Genomic DNA, 22,934 nt, shown 5'->3' on the forward strand with positions numbered 1-22,934 from the left:
AGCATCAACACTTGAAGCAGAGGACGAAAGATAGATGGAAGATCAAGATGTGAACTCTTGTTGGGAGCTGTCGCCTAAATGAACCAAGAATTTGGGCGTCACCAAAGGCCACACATTACGAGGTACAGATGTCGGCATCAGTTGTGTATATACGAACATGGTTCGTTTCAAAAGCAGGATATCGCCTTCCCTGGCAGACTCGAAGTTTGGGCGTCAAGCACAGTGCTTAGCTGTCCCGTGAGCCTATGGGTGCTAAAATTGGTGCTACGTGGCTAAGAGGTCAAGCCTCGCACTGCAATCCACGTGTGTATGTGTCCGGGTAGTTGATGTTGCGAGTGAGAAACATCGAAACTCCGTGAACCGCAGGGGGAGGCTCTGGAAGCAGAAGGTGAACCGAGGGTGGGCAGTTCGGTCACGTGCAGAATATGGCCGAATGGTTCTCGCATTATTGAGTCTACGCAGGACCCCTACGGACTCATCAGAGGGAGTCAATGATAATCTCCCGTATACTCTTCGCCTCCCTGTTCATCCCGTCCGTCCTCACGGATTGGTTGATATACCTTTGAAGCAGATTTCCCGCTCCTTGAACTCTCCACTTGTGTACTTGAGGGGCGGGAAACGCGGATTCAGTTCCGATGGGCCTTGGCCGTGGACGGGCCGTGTTTCAGGGCCTCAGACCGGTCTTTGTGTACTCGTACGAATGCGCAATGAGGTCAGTGAGTGAACCCATGATTCAAGATGCAGACATAATTCGAGGCGAATCACAATCCAGATCGAGGTTCGAGGTTCGAGGTTCGGGGGTGCAATGCACTGTCTATTGACTGACTACTACCCAAGTATAAAAGGACCAAGTATATACCGAGGTAGATTGTTTGATTGGCTGATATCCGCCTATCCGCCCACTCGTATTGCAACGAGACGTGGAGAGAGGGTACCTGTTGAGTAGGTATATATGTAAAGACTGGTTAGTTAGGGACAGGTCGGTAGGTTGGATGATAGCTAGGTAATCAATCTCCAGGGCTCTGCAGAGAAGAGGAACGAATGAATGAGAGTGTTCTTATTCAAGTACAAGTATATCCTATCCGCTCGACGTAACCTGCGAGCTACTGTATTGTACGTTATTTATTACCTACAACCCGGTACTTGTGCAAATGAACGACATAAACCTGTCTGTTCTGTCTATGCGTATACCTGGCAAATCTATAACTCACCTACTCTATTCAACCCAGCACAGCACAGCCCCGTCATTGACGGCATCCCCGTTCTTGACGCCCGTCATGAACTTGCCGTCCACGTTGATGGAAATATTAGTCTCCATCTTCATGCTCTCAATCACCATGACGACCTCGCCCGCCTTCACCTGGTCCCCGTTGGCCTTGAGCACCGAGAGGACCTTGCACGGCATGGGAGACTTAACCACCTTGGAATTCGAGGACGCCGAAGCCCCGCCAGCCCCGCCTTGTCGCTGACTCTCCATGTAGTTGAGCACGCTGTAGCATTTGTATTCGACCCAAGTCCCCAGACCGCGGAAGTGGCACAAGACAGTCTGATAGGAGCTGGTAGACGACGCGGGGTTGGACGGTGTATCTGTCGCGATGTGGGCGTGGATGACGGACTGGTCGATGGAGACGGCCACTGAGGCTTTTCTCCATCCATTGTCGCCACTAGGATCTTGTATGTCTTTCCACTGGGTAAATTCCACCGTGTACTGCGGAGCTTTGGCGAGCGATGGATCCCGCAGCTTGTGGCTGATGGCGTGATACTGCCGAGACATCTGATAGGCCTCTGTATTGTTCCGGCTTCCAGCGTCGGAAGCACTGTCGTCTGCACCCGTGGGAATGGGGACTACCGTGACCTGGTATTTCGAGTGGCCTTCGCCCCGAGACTGGGACCCCCAAACTAACAGAATCGGTGTCTGAGCGGATGACGGCTCGGAAGGAACAATTATACTGGTGCTGCGATTGACGGGATCAAAGTGTTGATTCCGGAACCCGCGAGTGACATGCTTGAAAGGCCTGGCATCACTGGATGGAGATGCTCCATCTCTCAGCACGAGGCCCGGGACAAGCGAAAGCATAGATATCATGTCCTGCGCAGAGTCGGTGTAGGGATTCTTCAGCAGACTTTGCAAATGCGTCGGAATCAGCGAGGTCGTATATGCCGGATCGTGAAAGCTGTGGTGTACGAGGCAGGACTGAAGGAAAAGTTGGTTGGTTTTCACTCCTGCGCACACGGTATTTGCGAGAACCTTGACCATTTTCGAGATGGCCAGTGACCTCGTTGGCGCCCACACGACAATTTTTGCAATCATCGAATCAAAGTAGATGGATATGCTGGATCCAGTTTGTACGGACGTCTCGTATCGTACATCTCTTGACGTTTGATACTGGTCTGATTCGCGCCACAATTGAATGGTGCCATTCTGTGGCATAAAGTCGCCGCTTGGGTCTTCGGCGCAGAGACGACACTCGATAGCATGGCCTTTTTGTGGAATGTTCCGTAGGATGGCGAGACTAGCGAGTGATCCGCCAGCAGCCACAAACAATTGCAATGAGACAATGTCGAGGCCTGTGACTTCTTCTGTGATGGGATGCTCGACCTGTAGGCGTGTGTTAACTTCGAGGAAATAGAAACTCCCGTCCCTGGCGTCCACGACGAACTCGACAGTTCCAGCACCCTCGTAGCCAATGAGCTCGCCGATCTGAACAGCCACTGCGCACATTCTCTGCCGCTGTTCCTGAGTCAAAAAGGGCGAAGGTGTCTCCTCGATAATCTTCTGGTGTCGTCGCTGAACAGAGCACTCTCTCTCCCACAATGAGAGGACTTTGCCATGGCTATCGCCAATGATTTGGACTTCGACGTGTTTGGCCGCTTCAATGTATTTCTCCAAAATACAATCGCTGGACCCAAAAGAGCGTTGAGCCTCTGATTGAGCGCGAGCAAGCTCGCCCGCAAGTTGCGAGCGCTCTCGAACAATCCGCATCCCGCGACCTCCACCTCCCGCAGACGCTTTGAGCATCACCGGAAACCCTACATTTTCTGCTGCAGATTCCAACTCCTCGACATTTTGACTCGACCCGGTGAATCCTGGAATCAGCGGAACACTTGGCGCATGTTCCCTCAAGTAGTCCTTCGAGTTCCGCTTGTCACCTAGCGTCGACATGGCCTGAGAGCTTGGTCCAATAAAGATCAACCCCGCTTGACGTACAGCATCCGCGAAATCTTTGTTCTCGCTGAGATAGCCATAGCCCGGATGTATGGCATCAGCGCCCCTCGATCGAGCAACCTCTACCAGAAGTTGGACGTTTAAGAATGGGTTTCCGCCGGCCTGACTGATGCTTCCCAGATTGACTGCTTCATCTGCCTCGGCCACATGGCGTGAAGATGAGTCTTCCTCTGCATAGATGGCGATCGAGGTTAGATCGAGTTTCCTGCATGTCGTGATGATTCGACATGCAATTTCGCCTCTGTTCGCAATCAGCACCCTCTGGATCTTCCTTCGGCCATGACTGCTAGGTGGTAACTGGGCGACGAAAAGGGGCGGTCGCTGCGGAGTTGCAGATGTTTCTCCTGGGTCTGGCTGGTTGTCGCGATACTGCCTCATTCTGATGGTTTGTTCGATGGTTGGAGGATTTGAAAGATGTCACTTCAACGAGGTCTGGGATGGGGCACGCATTATAGCCGATGCACAGGACAAATTAGTAAAGCCCTCAGCTCCTTGCCTCCCTAGACATGGTTCTAACCACAGCTTTGGAGCCAAATAACCAACAGAAATTCCGCGGGGTACCCTACCGAGGCAAGTAATTTGCCGTTTTCTGGTCGACGGAGAAGGCGGGCCGTGCGATGGCAGCCACCGGATCTGGGACTTTGCATGTTTGACCAAGCCGCCTTCGGTTGAAACGAGGCCCAGAGTCACGGAAATCTTGGCGAGACCGGCTAATCTCCCGTCTGACACAAGACTGCAGCCAAATATCAAGTGTAGATGGAGTGGACAAGCAGTCGCGGTGGCTCAGTACCAGGTCGTGGTCCTGCGGCCCTTTCGATGCCTGCATTTCCCGGCCCAATGCTTCACCGGATCTTAATCACGTGTATGCCAAGACCACTAACCTCTTTTGGCGCAAATATCAAAAGTGAGCCTCTCAAGTCATTTTTGTCAAAGACTTTGATGAGGAAAAATCATCCGGCAATTCCACAAACCATCTCAGCTAGAAAATTTTCTCTAAATCGCTGTGAACCTGACTCCCACAGCTTGTGTTTGTCAAATTCGTCATACGCACTTCCCAGAGTTTAACATCATCAACCCGCCAAGATGTCCCTGACCAACGTTATCGACCCGGAGAATGCCCCAAACTATGAGGACATGGAGAAACAGTTCGCCGTGAGGGCGGTGCAGCATATGACGGTCTATTGGGGCATTCTAGAAAAGATACCTGGCTCAAAACTTCGCCTGACTCGACTTGACGACGAGATCCTCGACCACTTTAAGCGTGAATTTCCGGATTTCGACCCAGCTGAGGAGATTGACGAGGATGCCATGAAGAGCAAAGATGGCAAAGAGAAGTGGCGCAATTTTGCCCAGGTCTACGAAAAGGGCGAGAAGAAAATCGAAGACTACAACTTCGGCACCATGCTGAGGAAAAGTCCCAAAACCGAGTATGGCGAAAAGGAGACCATTTTTGTGATTCGGGTGCAATTCTATGCCATCGAAATTGCTAGAAACAGAGCTGGACTGAACGACTGGATTTATGAAAACGCACAGAAGCAAGAGAAGAAGTCATAGACAGGGAGATGGCACGCCAACCGCAAATTGGACACCGAGAGCCATGCCGAACCGTTCAATCAGCACGAGACTGTCTCAGACTCCTTTCAAATATGATGAACCCCAAATGTCTCATTACCTGGGCCTCGTGGGCACATTCCACAGAACAATATCAAGGATCCAAGGTGTGCCACCGACGGCCTTGGCACTCAGCATTCAGTTCGAGGAATGAACATTTTTTTCAATCATGACTTCCCATGGTTCAAGTTGTTGATTCTTGATCTTTAGTCCCACTGCAATTGGTTCGCGACATTGATACGTTGGTCCTGTCAACCATGTCTAGTCAAGCGTCCACCTCCACGACATGACCACCGATGCACAGGACGAGGATCAACCTGAGTCTGACGAGGCACTGCAGAAATATGGCTTCCTCGGTCGTTGGAGAAGCATTTTCAGATTCACTGCAACAGCACACTTGTTCGTTCTTTTGCCGGCCATCACTATTTCCGCAGCAGCAGGATGTTTACAACCAGCAATGGCTTTCTTTTTTGGCCAATTCTTCGACACCTTTTCGGATTTTGCCGCGGGAAAGACTGATGGCTCAACCTTCATGTACCGCTCTCTGCGCAGCCTCTATGCGCTCCTTGGAGTCGCAGGTGCCACGTTCTTCTTCAAGGGCATCCTTTTTAGCCTTTGGCTGGTGTTCGGCGAGATGCAAGCCAGGCGCATTCGTGAATTACTCTTCCAATCTTTGCTCGATCGTGAAATAGAATGGTACGAGGCGCGAACAATTGGAGTAGGGACACTCCTAACCAGGTTTCAACGGTACGGGGTACCCAATGTGGCGATGCGTGTTTCTCACGAGATCAGACAGATCAGTCAACTGCAGCTAGGAAGCTCCCAGCCTCTTGGCTTTATCATTATGTGCCTGGTTCAGGCGCTGGCTGGACTTAGCCTCGCATTGCTTAGCAACTGGAAATTGGCCCTGATCGTGCTCTCGGCTATACCTGTCATCGCTGTTGGAAGCGCGCTCATTTCTCGACGTATACAAGCGAATATCGACTGTCAGAACCAAAAACTAACCACCGCAACCAGCTTAGCAAACAACTGCGTCAAAAACATCGTTACTGTGAAATGCTCCAATACTCAAGCCCGGGAAGGGAACAACTACGCTTCGGCGGTCAGGGCAGCTGGCGTGTTCTCTCTGAAGCAGGCTTTCTCTACTGCCTTACAATCTGGATTCGTACGTTTCACCACGACGGCAATGTTTGTACAGGGCAAGTCTTTCGCGCCTGATCATAGAAAAAATCTCATGAATGTGTGCAGGGTTCTGGTTTGGCGGTACACAGGTTCATTCAGGTGGAACGACCGCTGGCAAAGTGGTTACTTCATTCTGGGCCTGCCTTATAGCTACGAAAGCATTCGAGGACTTGCTACCACATTGCATCATTCTTCAACGGGCCAAATCTTCAGCCCTAGCGTTGGAGGCAGTGGTGGCTAAAGTCACCAGTGTGCGATCGCAACAACGAAAAGCAGGTGGAATCTCACCGCAATTTTGCGAAGGCAATATCGAAATCCGGGCGGTACGTGTCAAAACATATTTGACAAGTCGATCGACTAATTCCTCCAAAGGTTTCCTTTGCCTATCCTTCTAGTCCCACGTCCCTTGCTCTAGACCACTGCACATTCTATTTTCCGGCTGGGAAGACAACGTTCATCGTCGGCAAGAGTGGATCTGGGAAGAGCACACTCACCAATATGCTGTTGAGATTCTATTATCCAAAGAGAGGAGCAATCTTCATCGACGACCACGCCTTAGGAGATATTGATATTAATTGGCTGAGAAACAATGTCACCCTCGTGCAGCAAGATTGTGTGCTTTTCAACGACACGATTTTCAACAACGTTGCTCTTGGTCAACGCGATTTCGAGCGAGTTCCGGATGCGCGTGTCAGCGAATGTCTGAGGATGGTCGCATTGGAACCTACCATTGAGCAACTTCCCGAGGGTGTCCATACTAGAGTTGGCACAGGCGGCTCGTCTCTTTCTGGAGGCCAAGTGCAGCGAGTTGTCATTGCGCGTGCGTGCCTACGCAACACACCGATAATGATACTGGACGAGGCAACAAGTGCTCTCGACAATCTGAGCAAGACAACTGTCATGGAATCTCTTCGGGAGTGGCGACGTGAAAAAACGACCATCATTATAACACACGATACGAGTCAGATACAAGAAAATGATTTCGTCTACGTCCTTGAAAGCGGTCGGGTTGTTCACGAAGGTCGTCGTGGGAGCCTTGCTGGCTTTGAAACTAGCACTACTGATAAGGGAGTTTACGCAAAACAGCAGGTAACCGAAGAACACAGCCTTTCCACGAAATATTTGTCCCGGGGCAGTTCTACAGGCCGGTCAAATCAGTGTAGCCCTTCTGTCCCGTCTCGGAAAGACTCTTTCGACTTCGACACAGCAGAAGGAAGACAAGATCGCACTTATGAAAATATTCAAGACGCTGGCCAAGGAGTACAACTTGGACGTAGCCTGAAGAAAGGCCTGTCTACAAGCAGTGAAGCTGCGCTGATGTCTCTCAAGCGTCAATCAATGGCTCGCGCCAAAGCTATATATAGCCTTCGTCAAACACCTACGCCTGGGAATCAAGGAGCGACTTTATCTTCATCAACGAATAACAGCCCCGAACCCATTATCCGCAGAACCATTTTCATATCACCCGTCCCCAAGTCCACACGACCGCGGGACAAACCACTGCCTATACCACCTCTGAGGTCCGATGCTGAAAGTGGAGGGACAATTCCAGGCTACGGGACTGGCGTGTCCTTTGTTGATAGAGAAAACAAACGACTACAACCAGCAGCTTCGATCCCCACAGTTTTACGTACAATATGGCCTACACTCGATAATGCTCGTCGAACCAAGCTGCTTCTTGGACTTCTGGCGACGCTGATCCACTCAGGAGCTCCCCCTGCATTTGCTTATGCGCTCGTGCAAATCTTCGACACCTATTACTTGCCAAGAGGGTACGAGAAGAAGGCCTTGATCTACTCGCTGGTCGTTTTTGGAATCGCCGTCACTGATGGGTGTGCGTGTTTCTTCATGCAATATTTTCTCGACTCGGTAAGCCAATTGTGGGTGGACACGCTCAGAATTCAGGCATTGCAGCGCATTCTACGCCAACCTAAGGCCTGGTTCGATCGAGACCATAATAACCCTGCAGCTCTCATGTCTTCACTCGATAAGAGTGTAGAAGAAGTCAAGGATCTCGTGGAAAGATTTGCGGCCCAGCTCCTCGTCGTTGCTGTTATGATGACTGTGGCAATGATATGGGCCATGTTCTCCTGTTGGAAGATCACACTGGCCAGTCTTGCAGCCTCTCCCCTGCTCTACGCTCTAGCAAAGTGGTTTGGGTTTGTCGCTTCTCTTTGGGAATCTCGAACAAGCGCAGCCAGCGACCGTGTCAACGAAATTTTTATCGAATCTTTTGCAGACATCAAGACAGTTCGGTCGCTCACGCTGGAATCTTACTTCCACAAGAAGTATCGCAATGCAACCCAACAGGCCTTTTCCATTGGTGTCCGACGAGCTTTATTCAGTGGCTTCTTCTTCGGCCTATCTGAATCCGCCATCGCTTTCTTCACACCATTGATCTTTTGGTATGGAGCTCGGCTCGCCAAAGATGGCGAGTGGCCTGTGAACTCTATATTCACCGTGTTTGGTCTCCTTTTGTTTTGTACCGCCAATGCTAATGCGGTCGTTACATACATACCCCAGACGAGTTCAGCGACCGATACCGCCAGTCGCCTGATTCGACTTGCACATATGCAAGTGAACTCTCATGAAGAAGTTGGGGAGGTTCAGCTCGACAAAGACGATCGAACCACGCTCTCGGGTCCGATCCATTTCATCAACCTGACATTCTTTTACCCGACCCGTCCAGAGGCAGCGGCCCTTCGGAGACTCAATCTCACCATTCCATCTGGCAAAACCACCGCGATCGTAGGATCCTCGGGCTCTGGAAAGTCGACTATCACATCTCTCCTGCTGGGCCTCTACCCCCCGACGGCTGATCATCTCGCCCTGTCCCCTTCCAACCCCTGGGACGGTCCAGCATTTCTCACACTGTCCGGTCGTGACATTCGAACACTTGACCTCTCCTGCCTCCGGGCCCTAATCGCCACCGTCCCACAGCACCCAGTGCTCCTCCCGACCACGGTGCGCGAGAACATTTCCTACGGCCTTCCCCCAGAAGCTCCGTGGACGTTGGCAACGCGGGTCGAATCTGCCGCGCGTGCCGCGGGGATCCACGAGTTCATCCAGTCGCTCCCGCAGGGGTACGCCACCGTCGTAGGCGACGGCGGCCTCGGCGTCTCCGGCGGCCAGGCACAACGCATCGTCGTCGCCCGCGCGCTGATGCGCGACCCCAAGATCCTCATCCTCGACGAAGCGACCAGCGCGCTGGACCGCGAAAGCGCGGACACCATACAAAGGACTATCGCCCGGTTGGTTAGACAGAAGCAGGGCAAACTGACGGTTATCATGGTCACACACGCGAGGGAGATGATGGCGGTGGCGGACCTCGTCGTGGTCATGGAGGAGGGCAGGGTGGCCGAACAGGGCGCCTTTGCCGACTTGGTCGCGAAGCAGGGGAAATTGTGGGCGCTGCTGAATGCTGGGGACGCTCAATGATTAGGGAGTCTAGAACTGCTTTGAAGCAGAGGCGCACGGGACGGAAAGTCGTCTGCTCTATTCTTGCTTTCTCTCCAAGAAATATGGAGGACTGCGCGCTGGATTTGTCACTGGTTTTTGCCCTGTCAAGAATCCAAATTGCAAATTATCCAAATCTGCCCTTGAAATCGGTGTCAATGTTCTCATCTACATCACTACATCTCCTAGTATCTAAGTATAAACCCTCCACCTTGGCCGTAGACGACGCATCCAGTCACTGACTCCCCTCTACCCTGTTCTCTTCAATCCACGTTCTGACGGCCGTCCAGTTCTTGCACATATGTACAGCGCTCTGCAATCCGCCCGCACGATCGGCCACCGTCTTCTGATGGCCCACGTAGTGGTGCGGGCTCTGTGGAGAAGACACCGCGCCGCCGTCGCGGGTGGGTTCCAGCGTCGTGTCCGCGGCGCAGAGGAGGGCTTGTCGGACTGTTCGTCGGAGATGACAGAGTGAGTAAATTTGCCAGAAAAAGGAAGAGTATCAAGTGGAGAGAAAAAATCATTCTTACCGTGGTCGAGACAGTGAAAGACGTGGGCTTTCTCGTGGACGTGAGGGTGTTCTTCGTGGTCGTAGTCGATCAGGATCTGGCGGATGAATGCCTAGACGGGGAGAGCGCTCGTGGTCAGTGATGAAGCCAGACAACTTCAGCTGGGTGTAACCCGGTTCCATACAATCGAACAGTCCACTGTTGAGCAGGGGGAAGATGTCGGGGTGGGGGAACTTACCAGACACTCCAACTGTCTCACGACAGCAACGTCGTATATCTCGGTATCAGAAACCGGGCGTCCGTCTCCATCAACCGCAGCGGCGCTCAATGGCAGGCCGTATCTCCTCGGGTGCTGGACAGATATCCTCCCGTCGCCCTTTGGGAACATGCGGAGCCACGCACGATCGCCCTTCGCCCCCTGAAGCTGGAACTCATACCTGTCCGCAAACACTGATGGGAGCTCGCCAAACGATGGAGCGAATATCTTGACTCTCGAGGTCGCAGGTGTGGCGCCGTTCGTCTTCCAGAACGCAGACGGCGCTGTTGGGAATGTAGGTACGAGCTTGTGCCGATAGCTGAAGAGAGTGAATGAGAGGGCTGCCGCCACGAGGAGGACGCCAAAGACAATCTTCAATTGGTTTCGCCTCGATGTAGAGCTTTCCGCGGGTACAGGCGCTCCGGTGTATTCCCCACGAGGCGACTTGGGGGTCCGCGGAACGACCAGTGCGTTTTTCTCGCCTCGGTATGGTGAGCGAAATCGGAGAGTGGAAGGCATGTCTTGGTGTTATCATAGAACGGCCCGGAAACCACTGCACACCGCGATAACAGAGATATATGAGATTAGCCAAGTCAATCTTTGACATCAAGTCCAACATTGACAGCCAGCAAGACCGCATTAGGCCATCGGTCCCCAAAAGACAACGAGTGATCAAGCGGCTTGACAAAGAAACAAAGAACGGTGTGACAACCATCTTGTCGAGTTAGTTGAAAGCGCCCATAGAGCCAAAGCTCTTTGCATCTTTCGCCATGGCCACAGACAGATTTGTTCCAGAGGGTAGCTTAGCACGAAATGCCATAGTAACGAGTCCAATTGACATTCGCGGCTCGTTCTTCGGTAGACATGGGCTACCTAGCTGCGTCGAGTGAAAAGCGCGTCTGATGGCGTGCAGACTTTGCTGACCTTAAGGGGACCCCTACACAGCGCCACATAGTTGCAGCAGTGAGTTGTAGAAGTAGCCAAGTAGTACGAGGTGGTAGTGCACAAACTCGATAATAGAGAAATGGTTAATACGAGGAAGAACAACCAATCAACAGCGGGTCTATCAGGGTCTATGCCTCATTTGGTCTTAGCGCGAGGAAATTCCCGAAGTTCATCCGATCCCCATGTTTTTCTTCGTTTTCGACATGCGCGAATCTCTCAGCCTCGCACTTCAAACCCAGCGGCATATCAAAGTTCCGCCTGTCCAGGAGCAAACCATGGCAGACACTCAGTCCCGCAAACGCTCGAGATCTGCGGGCGGTGCGAATTCGGACAGTGAGTCTTCCGACGATGACTTTGGGCCAGCTTTGCCCTCTTCGGTGCCTCCGAAAAAGAAACGCAAGCTCCCGTATGAATCTCTCTACGTGGATGCCTTACCCAAAGCGCTGAGGTATTCCAAGTCATTGATGCACAAGGATCAGCTGTTAGCCGTGACAATCGCCCCGTCGCCCGCTGATTTTGTCATCACCACCTCGGTCGACGGCGTGGTCAAATTCTGGAAGAAAGTCGCTGTCGGGATCGAGTTCGCCAAAGAGTACCGCGCACATGAAGGACCCATAGTGAGCTCCTCGGTTAGTGTTGATGGAAGTTTCTTCGCTACTGCTGGCGACGAGGAAGACGGCACGATCAAGATTTTCGATGTTATCACTTTCGATCTACTGTCCATTTTGAACCTCGAGAGCCCGGCTTCTTGTATATGTTGGGTGCATCGGAGGGGAGCTTCGCCAATATTAGCTGTCGCTCGCGGCAAAGAGATCCACATTTACGACGACCCTGGCAATTCGCAGACCCCGGTGCAAACTTTGTCTTCTCTTCACAGAGCCCCGGTGGTGGCCATGGCCTACAACCCAGCCTTTAACTGCGTTGTCTCGGCTGACTCAACCGGCATGATTGAGTATTGGCAACCAGGTGACAACTACGAAAAGCCGGACAGCGTTTTCAAGATGAAGTCTACGACGAATCTGTTTGATTTCAAAAAGGCGAAATCTGCCCCTTGCTGTATCACAATATCACCTTCAGGTCACCAGTTTGCTACCATATCCTTTCCGGACAGGAAGATTCGAATCTTCGACTTTGCCTCCGGCAAGCTCTATCGGTCATACGATGAGTCGCTAGAGACAATAACATCGATGCAACAGGCAGGGACGGCGCTCCAGAAGCTCGACGAGGTCGAATTCGGAAGAAGGATGGCTGTTGAGCGCGAACTCGACAACCCAACCGTCAGATCGAGAATCAACATTGTTTTTGATGAGTCAGGCCATTTCATCGCATACGGGTCGCTCCTGGGCATCAAGGTGATCAACACCCTCACCAACCGAGTGATGAAAGCGTATGGCAAGGATGAGCCATTCCGAGCTCTGAACGTGGCTTTATATCAAGGAGCGCCCCAAAAGAAAGAAGTGGTGACGGTGTCGATGGCAGCCAGTGCCAACCCCCTGCTCAACGAGGCCGAGGCTCGAGACCCCATGTTGTTTGCGACTGCATATGGCAAAGTCCGGTTTTACATGTTCACAAACGACGAAGAGATTAGCAAGTCGACCCGCGATGTGCAGAATGAGAAGCCTCGAGTCATTTCAGGAAAGAAAAAAGAAGAGAAAAAGGCCCAGTCGGGCACCTCTGCCGTCCTGCATACCACGTATGGCGACATCCACATCAGATTGTTTCCGGACAAGGCACCAAAAGCCGTGGAAAACTTTGTCACCCACGCAAGGAACGGCTACTACAACAACACAATCTTCCACCGAGTGATCAGAAAGTTCATGATCCAAGGCGGAGATCCTTTGGGCGATGGCACGGGCGGCGAGAGCATCTGGGGGAAAGAGTTCGAGGATGAATTCTCCGACCTGAAGCACGACAAGCCGTATACAGTGAGCATGGCCAATGCTGGGCCTAATACAAACGGATCGCAATTCTTCATCACCACGGAGAAAACACCTTGGCTGGACAAAAAGCACACCATCTTTGGACGTGCGTACAAGGGGTTGGAAGTGATTCACCAAATTGAAAATACAAAGGTGCGAAAGGAGAAGCCGGAGGAGGACATAAAGATAGTCAATATTTCGATCAGTTGAGGGCGGCAGTGAATGTGATGTGAAGTCGCAGTGCATTTAATCTTTGGCTTCACCAGGTACGTAGCAGAAGAAGGACTATATCAAATCAATGATACTTTGCCCGGAAAGTCGTGGGATTCTTGTCGCGTAGATTCATGGCGCGATTCACGCTTCGTTTTCTCCGCATTTTCATTCTCTCCTCACCGCGCGCGCAACATTTTATTTTTCCCACCAGCTTCTTTCACTTCCTCACATGCGCCCAGACAGGCCATTGTCGCTGTCATGGTTAAGTTGCGCGTTGCCGCGAGGATCTTCTCGGAGGACAACTACCTCCAGAGTCTTCAAGGATCCGCCACGTCACCCGTCAAAGGTGAGAAGCGGCTGGTGGTGGTTGTGCGAGATCCGTACAAATGGCAGATTGGAACTCTAGCTCTCGAGGTGCAGAGAGCATACCGAAGCTGCTACCAAGTGTGAGTGTCCTAACTGCTGTGCTGTTTCCAGACAGCTTCTGACCGTAGGCGCAGTGAGCTCCCGACCATCAAGTACCTCAAGGACAACGAAGACGACTGCGACCTGGACCCGCGAGCCTATGTGTCGGATCTCCTTCTCGACGAAGGCCGGGCCCAAATCGATGCTTCTGACCAGCGCGTCATGATCAAGGTCGTCTTGGAGCAAGGACTGGCCCTACGAGAAGGATCGGTCGCAATCGGTAGCCAGTTGCACGACCCCTGCTACCAAGACCAACTCGAGAAGAGTTCGCGGCCCCCCGTTCCCACATTCCCTGCTCAGCCGTCGTCACTGGGCAAACGCTCATTTCCCGTCGACGACGAGTACGATTTGACAGCATCTGCAAACAAGAGGCCCCGACAAGTTGAGATACCAGAGACACAAGGACAAGATCAAATTCCAGTATCTTCAATTGAACACGAGGGCGTTCACGGTACAATCGAGCTGGTGGAAGGCACACAGTTTACCAACCCGGAGCAAGATTCGGAAGGACGGCAGAATCTCGTCCAGCTCAAGCAAGAGTCCCCCGAACTGCGGAGGGTGCTACAGAATGTCACTCCCGCGACTCTCGACGAGCTTGAGGAGTTGACAGAACGCCCTCCAACTTTTGGCACCAACAAGAGACCGAGGGTTGGTTCGACGTATCCCAACAACTCGCGTGCCTCGCATCAGCCGAACAGTCTCCTGCCGTCTACCAATTCCCTCGGGCGGCTGCAGAAGCGCTCGCAAGGACCGATTACACCTCCCTCAGAGACATCGAGAAGGCTCTCTAATTCCGTGACCCACCAATCTCGGCGCTCGGAAGAGGCCGCAAAATCCACCGCTCAGTCGGGATCGGCATCGACATCGGCTAGCAAATTCAAGAGGCGTGACATCTACGACTACCCAGAATCGGAGATTGATGATTCCCAAATGTCCCCGCGGTCACGACAGGCGCAACTAAGTAATCGAAAGTCAATGAACAATTTATCGCATATTGCGAATCTACAATCCCCTCGTGAACCCGAGGAAACCGATTTTGGATTCACCATCAGCCAAGCCATCGAAGCTCTGGAGACAGAGTCCGTGTTTGACGACAGCCACCCACTCATTGAATCCTTGCCAGCACCCGATCTCAATTTTGACAAGACGAACTTGGGTTCAGCCGATGAAATTGAAAACAGTATCTATGAGGACGCCGAGATGGGAGATGTTGATCGGTCAGGTCTGATAGATATCAGTACACCCAAAGGAACAGAGGTCAACGGAGTTACAGAGGCCGAGCACCCGGATGGAGAAGACAAAGAGAACGAGGCATCGCTTGCGACATCTGCCATACCCCACAAAGATGCTGCAAAGGCTACACATGCTGAAGATGTTACGTTAGGCACACAGGATAATGCTAAAGAGGCCCAACCCATCGGCTCGTCAAAGGATGATCAGGCACATGAGAGCCGACCCCAGGCGAAGAGGGTTCGAAAACGAAAGTCAGACACCTTCAGCACGGATGGCAGCCAGCAAGGGTCTACACAGAGACTCAACCAGTCTGGTCAGGCAGACGCAGACAACGGGACCAAGAAGGCCCCCAATGCTGTCAAGAAACCCAAGGAATCGCAGAAGACATCCACTCTCGACAGTCCAGGAGAGCAGCTATCTCAGGATCTTCGGGAGTCGGCAGGGAACCAGCTGTACACGGAGGCCGTGAACAAGAGACTCGCGGCACAGCAGAGAAGTGCGCTGGCAACACCCGCGAAAAAGAATAAGGTCCAGAAACCAGGGAACAACGCAGAGGGGACTGGTTCTGTGTTGTCGCGTGCTACAGGGGCTAACAAAGATGTGGTGTCCACGACAACCCCTGCGCGGGCGAAGAATAAAAAGTTGTCGGAAAAGCCAGCAGTGGCCACAACGATGCCAGAGGTGTCTGTATCCCGCTCCTCGCCGACCGTCGCTTTTCGTGCTTCACAGTCAAACCATGACACGGCCGATTTATCGAAGGCACCCCTTCCGAACTGGGGTTCTGAGCCTGCCGCGGCGAATAAGCGCGGTTCTTCAGTCACAGACAAGGTGGGTGGAGTCAAGGACGATAAAGAAGCCGACTCCAAGACCTCATCGTTTGGCCTGGGCTTGACTCCAGAAGAGATCAGGATTCTGGAAAGCCGTAAAGGCATGACCAAAGAGCAATATGAAGCAGATAAGAAGCGGCGACAGTTGGAGGCAAAAAAGACTGCCGAAGGCCAAAGAAAGCAAGGCGCTGCTGCCACAAAGAAGAAAACTACCACGGACAAGCCGTCGGTGGACAAAGGCGACGGGCCGCGGATATCCAAGACTCCCGAGCCAAAGCCTGCTGTCACTCTAGCGAACACTAGGACGTCTAAAAGTCTTTCTTTCCAAGAAGAATCACCTGACCCGGCTGACAAGGTAACTCGACCTGACTCGACGAAAGACAGCGAAAAGGAAAAAGCGTCGATCTCAGGCAAAGCAGCGTCTGTCCGGCGTGAGTCCTCCAGCACGAGCTTCTCAAAGTCGGAAAGCACCGAACCCAAAGTGCCGCCAAAGACGCCCGCCAAAGCATCCACAAAAAGCCCTTCCGTACAGTCGTCCACCATCAGCAAGACACCCAAGCCGAGTGCTGACGCACACTCGTCTGAGCAAGCCAAGGGCTCCGTGACAAGGAGATCCACCACCCCGGCGCCAGCCGCAAAGAGTGAGTCGAAGATAGGAAAGACACCTGCCAAAACTCCTCAGCCGAAAAAGCCGACACTCGGGACAGCCAAGCGCCTGGTCGACCTCCACAAGGTGGTCCGGAGTGCGAGCAAAGTGAGCAAGGCTGCAGCGGAAAGCGTCCTTTCTCGTGTAAATGCGGCCAAACAGAAACAGAAGCCGATGACCTTCACCCTCGGTGATGACGATGACGATGATGACGACGATGACGACGAAAGTGACGAAAGCGAAGAGGAAGAGGCTGAGAAGGTCAAGGTCGTTGTACCTCCCCGCAAGACGGGTCAAGACGAGGGCAAGAGCCAGAGCCAGAGCCAGAACCAGAACAACGACAAAAAGAAGAACATCAGCAGCAGCAGCAGCAGCAGCACTTCCGATGACGACTCATCGACCACATCAACCTCCTCGCCGTCATCAGAGGAAGCGGGAAAGAAGAGAATCCCAAACCCCAAACCGAGTCAAGCAAAGGGGAACGTGTCCGGGCGAGCTTGTCGTGCCAGTAACCGGAACAGGACCGCCGCATCCGATGATGACGATAGCCAGAGTCACAGCGAGGGAGACAGTGCCGACGACGACAGCGAGTCGTAAGACTTTGCTTGGAAGGAATGCTGTGTGGCCATGACCCGGTGGTGGTAGTGGTAATACTCCTTGCTGGGTTTCAAAGAGAGGGTTGATTCTTAGTCGAGCTATCGGATTATCTGGGATAAAATATTGGACTAGAGCCTGGCAACTGGAGCCGGGAATGGGACAATTGATTTCTTGGTTGGGGTTTCTTGGATAGTCTCAGGTTGCGTACCTCGTACATTGGGTGGTTGGGGTGACATGTACGGTTGGATGGATGGTTGTATGCACAGACTCGGAGAGTTACCAGCAGTAGTTACCAGCAGTAGTTACCAGCAGTAGTTACCAGCAGTAGTTACCAGCAGTAGTTACCAGCAGTAGTTACCAGCAGTAATTACCAGCAGTAGTTACCAGCAGTAATTACCAGGTCCGCAGGCAAATACGGTAGTGAGGTTAGAGCCTTGGTATATCAAAAGTCTCCTTCCATGCCGTACCTACATACCTACATACCTACCACTACTGTAATTTTCCATCAACCTATACCCTTGCGATGGCGATGGCGATGGCGATGGCGATGGCGACTCTACTGGACTGTATTTGCGCAGGCAACCCACGTCCCAATGAAATCAAAGACGCAGTAACGCACGCACGCACGCACGCACATAATACTCGAATAATACTGTATTTGCCCTTCGCATCTATCTCCGCGTAGAAGGAGCCGAGAGATCGACCAAAGGCTTTGTTTTGCACGGGAGAATCCTACATAGGGATCTTGAAATCGCAATCGCTCCTGGGTCCCAGATCTCCCGGTCATCATCACCAATCGTGTCCGGCCGATTCATATTCCCCAGGCTCGCTTCCTCACCGTCGCTTCTCTCCCGATCACCCCTGATGGCCCTCGAATTCTCTGCCAGTGGCATTCATTGTGTGGGTTGTCCTGACATATCCCTCGTCGTTCGAATCTGCAACTCCATCGTTTGCCACCGACACGGCTGCCAAGGGCCGGTGCCGAGACTGGATACATTCATACTTCGGCGAAAGAAAAGTCGTCATGACTGGATTTGTCTCTTTTGTTCTCTTCAATAATCTCTTCGTTGCAAGGGTCTTGTCTTCGTATCGTGTCCGTCATTGGTTTCTCCCCTTTCGTCAATCACCTGTGGCTTCATCCTACGGAACATTTGGCTCCCAACCGGTGGCAAGAGATGAGTGTGCAACGACGCCAAAGACATGTCTCCCCCTCTCGCTAGGTGTGTCGCTTGAGCTTCATCAATATTCGGTAGCTGTCGTGCTAAGTCAAATTTCATTTCGTCCAGCCGCGGACTCCGCCCTCGGTGGCAGTCTGGTTGTTACCCTCCAATTTAAAGGGTTCCTCATCTGTTCCGAGACTTCCCCCTCTTTCTCCGTCCCAAGCATTCTCTGCTCAGCTCCACCCCTCGCGTAGTGACAGACTCATCTCAAAGTCTCGCCCTAGGAAGACTCTGGTTCGATGGTATTGCCGGCCACAATGTTTGCCCACCCAATCAATCGCCAGTGCTTCTCGATTCTCCTACTCAGTGCAATCTTCTCGCCAATCGCCGTACAGGCTGGGTTAGTCAAGGTCAGTTTGGCTGCATCAGCCTTGACACCCATAACCTTAGCGCCCGTCGCTGTAGACCCAATGTTCACCATCAACACTTCGTTCTTTGCGAGTTTGGCCACTTTGGCTTGTTTGCCGTCTGCAGTCTTGACGCCCAACAGACGCCGGAGCAAGAAGTAGTTAACCTCAAGTTCCATGTAGATTTCCGGGAGCTGGCCCTTCAGACCCAAGACGTGGCCGACGAGACGGTCTGCTCTGCAAAGTGTTGGGTCCACACGTGTGCCCACGCCGATCAGACCTCCAGGCACGGCAAATTTCAGATCGTTGTGTTCGGCGAACAAGCTCACCACACGGGACATGATTGGGCGGCAGACAGTCTGACCGGTTGCGTCTTTCGTGATGATACCTGGGCGGATTTCGATTTCGTCACCGAGTTTGAGGACGCCAGTGAGGATAGAACCACCTGCGACACCACCCTTGAGATCCTCAATTTCTGCGCCAGGCTTGTTCACGTCAAACGATCGAATGACGATCATATGTGGTGCTGCGCTGAAGTTTCGCACCGGAACGGGGATTTTGGTGACCAGGTATTCATTGATCGCATCAATATTGTACTTCAGCTGGGCAGAGATGGGGATGATCGGTGAGCCATCCGCGACGGTGCCCTTTATGAATTTCAGAATCGACTCGTAATGTGCCTGTGCGCCTTCTTCTCGCATGAGGTCGACCTTGTTCTGTAGGATGATAATATGGTTGAGCTTCATGATCTCGATGGCTGCAAGATGTTCCGAAGTCTGTGGCTGGGGGCAGCTTTCATTCCCTGCTATCAGAAGCAATGCGGCGTCCATGACGGCGGCGCCAGACAACATGGTACTCATCAGAATATCGTGACCAGGGCAATCGACAAACGACACATGACGCAGAAGTCGGTACGTGCCGCCACATCCTTCTCTTTCACAAGGAGGGTCGACCTCCTTTTCCGATTTGTAGGATTTGTAGCATGTAGGTCTGGGACACTCGGGGTTGTCGCACTTGTAGATTTTGGCGTTGGCATATCCCAACTTGATGGTAATGTTCCGTTCTAATTCATTTTTAAATCGGACAGTTTGCACGCCTGAGATGGCCTTGACGACGGTCGATTTGCCGTGAGCCACATGACCTATGGTGCCAATATTGATCGTAGCTTGTCTTGCGATGATCTCGGGTGATAGAGGAGTCAGTTTCGAGACATCGAGGTCTTTCGGGTCGGGTTGTTCAGGCAGAACCGGTCTAGGGACCTGCGCTTCGGGGATGGTTGCTGAGGTGCCCTTTTTGAGGGCGGACTTGGGTGGCTGGTTGGTTTCCTCGATATCATCAACATCGTTCTCGTCGCCAGGGGGTGTGCCGGGTTGAGAAAACTCGTCATCGGACGGCAAATCACCGTTGGTAGCCATGATTGTGGATGGGTATGAAACGGGTGCAGACTTCTGAATTTCCGGTCAGTACTTTGAACCTGGTAATTTCTCAACACAAAGCCGTGGTAGATGCCTGCGCTATGGGAGAATCCTGTACGTTTGCAGGATATATCTGGCGGCGAATGAGTATGACTCAGTTGATATTGCGGGGTGAATGCGAGGGACGAAATACTAGGACAAAATTCAGTTCATGATGCCAAGAGTTTGGAAACTAGTCGCGAGTCGCTCTTCCCTCTTCGGGGCGAGGGTGACGCCGCCCTGTATGTGACAGGAAACGCTAACCCGGCGTAGTCATTTCCGCCGCCCTTACTCAGTCCGCAAACCACCTCATGCATCCCGCCTCAATATTGCTGATCAAGACGAAAACCACCGAGTAAAGCAGAAGGACGAGTAACTCGATGGCGCAACAACTTCCTGATTTCGACAATCCCTGGCTAGCAACGTCAGTATGTTGGTGCTGCCTTGCCCTTCTGGCTCTTTGTTAAAGACCCAACCATACTCAAGGGAACTCCAGAAAGCCCAGAGTCAGAAACCGGTTCAGCCGCCCCCAACAACTTGTCGTGCTGCAGGGGAGATTCTCCGCCACTTGCCAGGCTTTTAGGCGCCCATCGGCAAGCATACCTTTGCTGAGGGCATGTTGTGAGGCTGCGAGGTTGGGCGCCATATTACGGCTAGTGACATCTAAATTGCTAAATTGTGCCACCACCGTGCGGCTGAAGACGTTTAAGGACAGCATTTCGAGTTTGTTCTGTGGGGGCACCTGCTCAGCTTCCGATGATAGGGTCTCGCTCGGGGCAGCGCTTTCCTGTTATTCGTTCGCCTCATGGTGCTTAACCATTCAACTAAGCACAAGTTGGCAGCTCTGCGCTGGCTAGTGTTGATATCACGAGAGTCATCCAGAGTCCAGCCTGATGGCTTTCCAGAATTCACTTCATTTGAGCAACTGAATCGAGTTCTGGTCAGCGTTTGGGAGGACAGCGATGATGGCTAGCAACACTCTCTTGGAATTTCTCACAGCACCCAACCCAACACTGGACTGTACGAGGTCCTCGGTGGGTGCGAATACGTTCAATGCCAACTGGGACCCTGTTTCCGCACTGGAAGATTGGCCAGACTTTAACTACGATATACTGATGCAATCCTATGGGCATGTTCTACTGCAACAAGTTCCGCCAATGCCTGGAACCAGTCCTCCGCTCACTCCACTAGCGACAACAATCTTCACTGAGGAAACGTTTAATGACGTCTTATCGCGGGCAATCATGCCACAAGTCTCTGAGGCCCTGAGGGTCGCTTGGCCACTCTGCCACCCCGATCACAACCCGAAAGACGTTGCTGAAATTGCAAAGGGGGCCAAAGCGAAAAGAGGAACGACAGAAGAAGATAATCGATTTTACCCGGACTGGGCCGCTATCAGAGAATCTCAGGAAACAAACTTTGGGTACAAGAATCTCTGCCCGGGAGAGACCAAACTCGCTTCAAAATGGAGTACTTCTAAGGAAGGCCGAGGGCGGACAGACTATCTAGCACCCTTTGACCAGATCCAAACTTATTGTGGCCGCCAATGGGGTGCTCCTCACGGCTATATTATAACGCCGGAAGAACTCGTCGTGGTCAGAGTTTCGAGGGAATCCATCGGACCGGGTCTCGCGGCTTCAAGGCCGATTAGGACCCGGATACAGAGAGAACAACCGGCTCACTCGCGGACGTTCTCTACGGAGACTGTCAGTTCGGGGTTACAAGCAATGTCTCTAGACACGGGATCGAGTTTCAGCTATGATACAAATCCAAATATTGAGTATGGGCCACTACAATTCAAAAGTATACCGTGGAAGGCTGAGGGGAAGAATAAGATGACAGTTAAATTGGCACTATGGTGGTTGAACGTCGAAACTGGGAAAGATCTCTCAGTCCAGGATTACCCGCCGAGTCGAATAAGTGATCATCGACAGGTACAACAACCATCTGAAAGGGCTCGTGCGCCGGCGCCGTTGTCTGGGTCTGGCCCAGGTAAGGGCAAACGCCCTGCGAAGACGTGACAGCGACAGGTGCACTGAAACCATTTACGCACACTATTTATAGCTTCGTTGAAAAAATGATCAAACCCGAAGTCCCTCCATTCCGGACATGGCTTCGTTAAAGTGCTTGAAAGGTCGACAATCTTTGATCCTCTATAGTTCTCGATTCGAATGTCCCGGGGATATATTCGTGCTCGCTTCGGGATTTCGAAATTCTTATAGATTGTCTCGGTGTGTGATCGGTTTGTTGGTTGAAGTAAAGTCTCTTTGACGACCACCCATCGGCTCAAGTTATGGGTGTCCACAACATCGCCGAGCGCTTTGAATTGGGCATCTGTTAGTTTCATCCATCCATAGCACCTGACAGCCCATGTTCCATTTTCGCGACGTGAATCCAGTCTAGCAAAGGCCCTACACTCGCACGCAAGCGGTGTGATGTATATGGCGTCATGGTTCGAGTAGAAGACGGGGCCGGGTTGCTTCCACTCCTTAAACTAGGCCACATTAGATAAAGGAGTAATCAGCGAAATTATATATACTTACGATTTTCAGGGCATAATTAGCTCCTTCGATATCGGCCGAAACCACGACGCCGTGTTCTCCATGACCAAGCCGACGGAGGTTTTGAATGGTTTCTTGGTCGTGGATGAAGCGCCGTAGTTTTGGTTCATCATCTTCCGTCGTCTGATTCGAGTCGCACAGCGGCTCGCTCGAGAGGTATATGCCAATGATGTTATCTCCCATCAGCTCGACATATCTTCCAAGGCGCTTGCCCATCTCTTATCCAGGCTTTCTCATGACGTCCAATACGAGACTGGTTCAACCGGG

General features: G+C 52.2%; 9 protein-coding genes across 9 annotated transcripts; 5 read left to right on the forward strand and 4 right to left on the reverse strand.

Moving 5' to 3' along the window:
• Positions 1–1,216: 1,216 nt before the first annotated feature.
• On the reverse strand, positions 1,217–3,604 carry AYO20_06893 (hypothetical protein; the record flags this gene model as incomplete). The annotated part of the gene is made up of 1 exon (XM_022645181.1): positions 1,217–3,604. The coding sequence occupies one exon, from the start codon at positions 3,602–3,604 to the stop codon at positions 1,217–1,219; it is 2,388 nt and encodes a 795-aa protein (XP_022498894.1).
• A 705-nt stretch (positions 3,605–4,309) lies between these two features.
• Positions 4,310–4,780, forward strand: AYO20_06894 (hypothetical protein; the record flags this gene model as incomplete). The annotated part of the gene is made up of 1 exon (XM_022645182.1): positions 4,310–4,780. One exon carries the CDS (start codon positions 4,310–4,312, stop codon positions 4,778–4,780), a length of 471 nt encoding a protein of 156 aa, XP_022498895.1.
• A 343-nt stretch (positions 4,781–5,123) lies between these two features.
• AYO20_06895 (hypothetical protein) lies at positions 5,124–9,457 on the forward strand (the record flags this gene model as incomplete). The annotated part of the gene is made up of 3 exons (XM_022645183.1): positions 5,124–6,002; positions 6,109–6,342; positions 6,392–9,457. 3 exons carry the CDS (start codon positions 5,124–5,126, stop codon positions 9,455–9,457), a joined length of 4,179 nt encoding a protein of 1,392 aa, XP_022498896.1.
• A 253-nt stretch (positions 9,458–9,710) lies between these two features.
• Positions 9,711–10,759, reverse strand: AYO20_06896 (hypothetical protein; the record flags this gene model as incomplete). The annotated part of the gene is made up of 3 exons (XM_022645184.1): positions 9,711–9,925; positions 10,006–10,096; positions 10,223–10,759. The coding sequence occupies 3 exons, from the start codon at positions 10,757–10,759 to the stop codon at positions 9,711–9,713; spliced, it is 843 nt and encodes a 280-aa protein (XP_022498897.1).
• Positions 10,760–11,460: 701 nt separating this feature from the next.
• On the forward strand, positions 11,461–13,314 carry AYO20_06897 (hypothetical protein; the record flags this gene model as incomplete). The annotated part of the gene is made up of 1 exon (XM_022645185.1): positions 11,461–13,314. One exon carries the CDS (start codon positions 11,461–11,463, stop codon positions 13,312–13,314), a length of 1,854 nt encoding a protein of 617 aa, XP_022498898.1.
• Positions 13,315–13,575: 261 nt separating this feature from the next.
• Positions 13,576–17,085, forward strand: AYO20_06898 (hypothetical protein; the record flags this gene model as incomplete). The annotated part of the gene is made up of 2 exons (XM_022645186.1): positions 13,576–13,763; positions 13,818–17,085. The coding sequence occupies 2 exons, from the start codon at positions 13,576–13,578 to the stop codon at positions 17,083–17,085; spliced, it is 3,456 nt and encodes a 1,151-aa protein (XP_022498899.1).
• A 1,440-nt stretch (positions 17,086–18,525) lies between these two features.
• On the reverse strand, positions 18,526–20,067 carry AYO20_06899 (eukaryotic translation initiation factor 2 subunit gamma; the record flags this gene model as incomplete). The annotated part of the gene is made up of 1 exon (XM_022645187.1): positions 18,526–20,067. The coding sequence occupies one exon, from the start codon at positions 20,065–20,067 to the stop codon at positions 18,526–18,528; it is 1,542 nt and encodes a 513-aa protein (XP_022498900.1).
• A 1,004-nt stretch (positions 20,068–21,071) lies between these two features.
• AYO20_06900 (hypothetical protein) lies at positions 21,072–22,127 on the forward strand (the record flags this gene model as incomplete). Its single annotated transcript, XM_022645188.1, has 1 exon — positions 21,072–22,127. The coding sequence occupies one exon, from the start codon at positions 21,072–21,074 to the stop codon at positions 22,125–22,127; it is 1,056 nt and encodes a 351-aa protein (XP_022498901.1).
• Positions 22,128–22,449: 322 nt separating this feature from the next.
• On the reverse strand, positions 22,450–22,883 carry AYO20_06901 (hypothetical protein; the record flags this gene model as incomplete). Its single annotated transcript, XM_022645189.1, has 3 exons — positions 22,450–22,466; positions 22,522–22,600; positions 22,650–22,883. 3 exons carry the CDS (start codon positions 22,881–22,883, stop codon positions 22,450–22,452), a joined length of 330 nt encoding a protein of 109 aa, XP_022498902.1.
• Between the last annotated feature and the right edge of the window lie 51 nt (positions 22,884–22,934).

This window comes from Fonsecaea nubica (assembly GCF_001646965.1).
Source record: "Fonsecaea nubica strain CBS 269.64 chromosome Unknown Scaff45, whole genome shotgun sequence".
Lineage (NCBI taxonomy): Eukaryota > Fungi > Ascomycota > Eurotiomycetes > Chaetothyriales > Herpotrichiellaceae > Fonsecaea > Fonsecaea nubica.